At 39.5% G+C, this 4,888-nt stretch overlaps 1 protein-coding gene across 1 annotated transcript in view; it reads right to left on the bottom strand.

Moving 5' to 3' along the window:
* Window positions 1–3,478: 3,478 nt before the first annotated feature.
* Window positions 3,479–4,888, bottom strand: part of LOC117181127 (venom carboxylesterase-6-like) — a 19,912-nt gene continuing 18,502 nt past the window's right edge. Inside the window, exon 5 of the mRNA XM_033373698.1 lies at window positions 3,479–3,615. Coding sequence (XP_033229589.1) covers window positions 3,479–3,615 — 137 coding nt within the window. The remainder of the gene's footprint in view (window positions 3,616–4,888) is intronic.

The following is a 4,888-nucleotide window of genomic DNA, read 5'->3' on the forward strand; positions in this document are numbered from 1 at the left end:
CCTATTTATTTTTGTAACCATATTCAGCAGAATCCCTTGGTACAGGGACCCTCTATCCGCAACCCGAGGACGCGTTCGGTGGCTTTGTCATAGGCCCTTCAGTTTGATTCTAGAGGAATCAAAACCGAACTATATATATATATATATATATTAAGCATATATTAAATAGCATTCACTTATTATTTCCATTGACTAAGGTATGCTTGTCATTTCTTTTGTGAAAGGTCTCGACAGCGGATAGTAATTTTATTGGTAAGCGTAGGAAAAAAAATTCCTATCTGTGCCCTTCTGTATTCATTGTGTTGTATTTCTTATTTCATTTTTGTGTTTAGCTGCTTATGTTTATTTGTTTTACTTTGTTGTTTCTGAATTTTTCTTTCGTTTTATTAATACATTCCTCTGCCTTTCAAGACCATCAGAGTTTGTTTCTCTTATGGTTTAAGAAATGGCATTCAGAGTTCGAGTTAATTGCTATGTGTGCGATAGAGTCTATCAACCAGGACAAATGGCTCGAATTGATAAAAATAATAATTCTGATAGGCAAAATATTGCAATTTTTAGACGCCTTCAACTTCGAAGACCACCACTTGAAGTCGCCGATGAGAGCAGGTTATGTCTCAATTGCAATCAATCGATTCGCAATGAGATAGAGGAGCTCCAACGTGACCCTGGCTTTAAGACTGAATGTTCTTACACGAACAGGCAGGCAAACGTGCATGTTCTGTAATGCTGATGTTGATACTCCAAGGCTTTCAATTGTATGTAGAGTTAACGCTTTTATTGTCATGGACATTTTCATTCCAGGAGAAACAAGAGCATGCTTAAAGCATTTGGATGAACATGGTTTCATCTGAGGCCCCTTGCTTCCTGGACTACAAGCGATTAATAGACCGTATGGGATTCCGGGACAGCAGTTACTTCTGTTTTTGCAGCATCTTCCTAACGAAGCAAATGTTCATGCGGCCGCGGCGTTTAATAATGAGGATAGTTTCACTGATGAAGAGTTTGAAGCTATTGCTCCTGTAACTAAGGAACAATTTAGAGAAGTGTATGCATTTTGTGATTCCACTCCGCAGTTACATGGACATGGTGCCAGATACGTGAGGAAAAAAGATCTGCTGACTTTCCTTTGCAAAATGCGCAAGGTCTTTCTGATGAGTTTCTGAAAGTGATTTTTCATTATTCGAGCCGGCAAGCTACAAGCATGGCCATTTAAACTGTAAGAGAGTCTTTAATGCAGCGATTTGTGCCTGGTAACATTGGATTTAATGCGATAAGCAGAGAGGAATTCATTAAAAGATACATGACGTCATTCGCCAATGAACTTTATAATCCACAATCAGAAATTCCCAGAGATATTGCTATCATCGATGGAACTTATGCAGACCGATACATACTTGAAATACAAGGACCATATTTTTCTGACTCACTTTTTCTGACCGTGGATATAGAGATGCCCAACCACTTTTAGAAGGCTTAGGAATTGTGTCTAAAAAACCACCATTTCTCCAACAAGGACAGAGTCAATTGGTAACGGAAGAAGCAAACGAAGCTCGGCTAATAACGAAATCTAGATGGATAGTGGAATCCAGAAATGGCCACATAAAGTCCATTTACAAGTTCTTCGAGAAAACCATTCCGATGGCTCATGTACACAATCTGAGGGACTTCTTTCGTATTGCTAGTGCCATAATTAATCGATACCATCCTGTTATCGAGATGCAAGGCGCTACAGCATAGCTTGCAAGAGAATATGAAGCGAGAGCTTGTGAGCCAAATATTGTGCAAGCACGCGTAGAAGTGGACAATATGCGCTACGGAAATGCAGATTGGAATCGCCTGCATGAATTTCAAATACCACAATTGTCTCGCCTTACATTGGAAGAAATACGCGACATAACAATTGGCGTGTATCAAGTAGAACTTGCCCCATCTTACGTTCAAGACAAGCTGCAACAAGAAGAAGATGAGGAATTTCAACTAGATACGCGACTTAATGAAGCTGGTTTTATCAGAGTACGAGTATTTTCTCGTTTCCGAAATGCGACAAGGTACCAGCTGTGGATAGCGTTCAATGAGATCGATGGCATAGGACCAGACAATAACGAAACGCTTCTCGGTTATTACTACACATGTAAGTCAGGGGCCAGAACTCTTGGCACTTGCGCACTTATTGCAAGCGTTTTATGGTTCCTGGGTTATGCACATCGCCAGCAACACGTAAAGTATCCTCAAACTTCCTTCTACAAAGGATTCTAGACGCTGATAATAGAGGTGAACAAGTGAACCCGAATCAAGAGCCAGAAATAGTTTAATATTTCACAAAAGCTACTGGGATTGGTTCTACTCACTGATCATGGTTGCTTAGCGTTTGGCCCTCTTGCGAAGGGTACACTGTTATTATCGGAATGTCTGCACTAGTTACTAACGTTACTTTGGGTACCATTTCTACCTTTAAAGAAGTGATTAATTAGTCAAGTTAAAATCTTGGGCACTTATCATTTGATCGTTTTGAGAAGCGCGCTATATGAATCAACGGTGTAGGCAAAAGATGGCAGACCACGATCTGAACCATGATTTCTATTTTGACATCGCTTTTGTAACTAAATCTATTGTAATTTGTTCTATTCACTGATCATGAGGACTTAGCGTTCGGCGCTCTTGAGAAAAGTACAATGTAATTATCGGAATGTACGCACTAGTTACTACTGTTACTTTGGGTACCATTTCTGCCTTTAAAGAAGTGATTAATTAGTCTAGTTAAAATCTTGGGCGCTTATCATTTGATCATTTTGAGAAGCGCGCTATATGAGTCAACGGTGTAGGCGAAAATATGGCAGACCACGATCTGAACCGTGATTTCTATGTTGACATCGCTTTTGTAACAAAATCTGTTGTAATTCATTCTATTCACACATACATTTAGTGCGGGGTTCTTTCTCATCTCTAATGTGCGCATCCGCATCTATTTCGTCGTTTCGCAAAATAGACGTGTTTTATAGTCCGCATGCAGCATTATTATTCTCGCACATTCTACAAAGAATTCGCTGTCTGTTACACACGATATTTTATGTAATAAAAGTATGGTTTCTGAGTTTCCTCGTGACCTTACGTTTTAGGGTTGGGGTTAGTGTAAAGGGACAAGGAAAAGATCTTCGCGTTACATAACATGTATTTGCGGTAAGATTTATGTTAAATTGAGAGGAGTACAGAAGAAGTCTAGCTTTTCTTGAATGTTTGGAAGTGCATTGCTTCGCCTTCTTCAACAACAGATTTGGTGGTGATTTTCCGGCAAGCTACACTTGCCTATTCATCGGGAGTGGGAGTAATATTGATCTAGTGGTTCGCGCTCTTTTTCCATCAGTTAAACTTAGGACTTAAAAATCTTTCCTATAGCTACTCGCTCAGACCATCTTCCTTTCAGAAGTATTTGAAGCGAGTTATACAACTACGTCAAAAAGACCGATATAGAGGGAAGCTAGGGTGGTTGTAGTTCTTGATAGTTTGTAGCTCTCTGACCTACTCTTCGAGTCTTGGTGTATACTATAAATGAGAATCTCAACTCCTCTATTAAGAAGCAGGCGCCTGGAGGCGAGAAGACTGCTAGAGCTTCTTCTATCGTTGAAAGGAACATATAATATAACTCAGTCGGTCTTAACTGCGGGAAAACGTAAAAAAATGCCTAAGGATCCCCAAAGTATCTGGACACACGCAAGAGAAAATTCTTAAATATAATTAAGATACAAGATAAACCCATCTTTTATTAACGCTTAGAAGGCGGATTATGAAAAGGCTTTCCAAAATGCTCTCGCAGTAACCAGAAGTTCTGCAGAAGTCTGGAGGGCAGTCTGCATTTTAATTAGTATCGATCTGCAAACATAGTAAGACTTCGCGAACTTACAGTACCCTTCTAAAATTAGACTTTACCTTGCTTCGTCCGTAAACACACATATTCTCCTGGGTGGGTGGATTGTCAAAACCAAATAAATTACTGCCATATGCAAATGTACACCCGGAAAAGTTCTAGGTGAAGATTGCATTTATGCGGAATTTTATGAGGATCTTATGGATCTAGGAATAGAGTATCTTTATTGTGTGCTTAAGAAGATCTAGAAGAATGAGAAAATCCCTGCAGATTGGTCGAATATAGTAAGCATCATGCTATTCAAAATGGGTGACAAAGATGATCCAGCCTCAAATAGGAACATTGCACTAGTGAACATTATGACCTTAATATTCACGCTAATCCTCCCGCATTTCAGGCAGCTTTTAGAGCCAGCAGACGTTGTATAGACCATATTTTTGTTCTAAGCTGCATCATATAGATCCATGTTTCCATTCCAAGTGGTAAGGTTTTTGCCTGTTTTAATAATTTTAAAAGTTCCTATCTCTTAGTCAGCCAGGATCTGCTCTGGCGCAAATTATTGAGCCTAACTATTCAGACAAATTTTATTATGGTTATAAAGAGCTTCTGTGATACAGCTAAGCTGTACGTTCGCACTCCTGAGAGCATCATGTCGTACTGATCACATTGTTGTACTTGCTGACTATCGCATTGACCTCCAGAGAAAAATTAGTGCTACTGAAGAATATTGTAGTTTGAGCTATGTAGAAGTCAATGCATCCCAGACCAAAACCATGGTTTTTCATAGAGGTAGACTACCGTTGATATTGAATTTTGCTTTTTAGGGCACTGAATTGTAGATGATACGGGAACAACCGACATGGGCAAGCATCTTGGAACTACAGATACCTTCTCTTTGGTCTGCATGGAAAGGCTTACTGTTGCTAAGATAGCCGTGAGTGTGTTTTTGCAAGTCCTTTGAGTTTCCAAGTCAAAATTTTGCTGCCCTCAACTAATCATTTTACAGAACCTTATTTCAAGTGT

The sequence above is a fragment of the Belonocnema kinseyi genome, chromosome 1, assembly GCF_010883055.1.
Source record: "Belonocnema kinseyi isolate 2016_QV_RU_SX_M_011 chromosome 1, B_treatae_v1, whole genome shotgun sequence".
NCBI lineage: Eukaryota > Metazoa > Arthropoda > Insecta > Hymenoptera > Cynipidae > Belonocnema > Belonocnema kinseyi.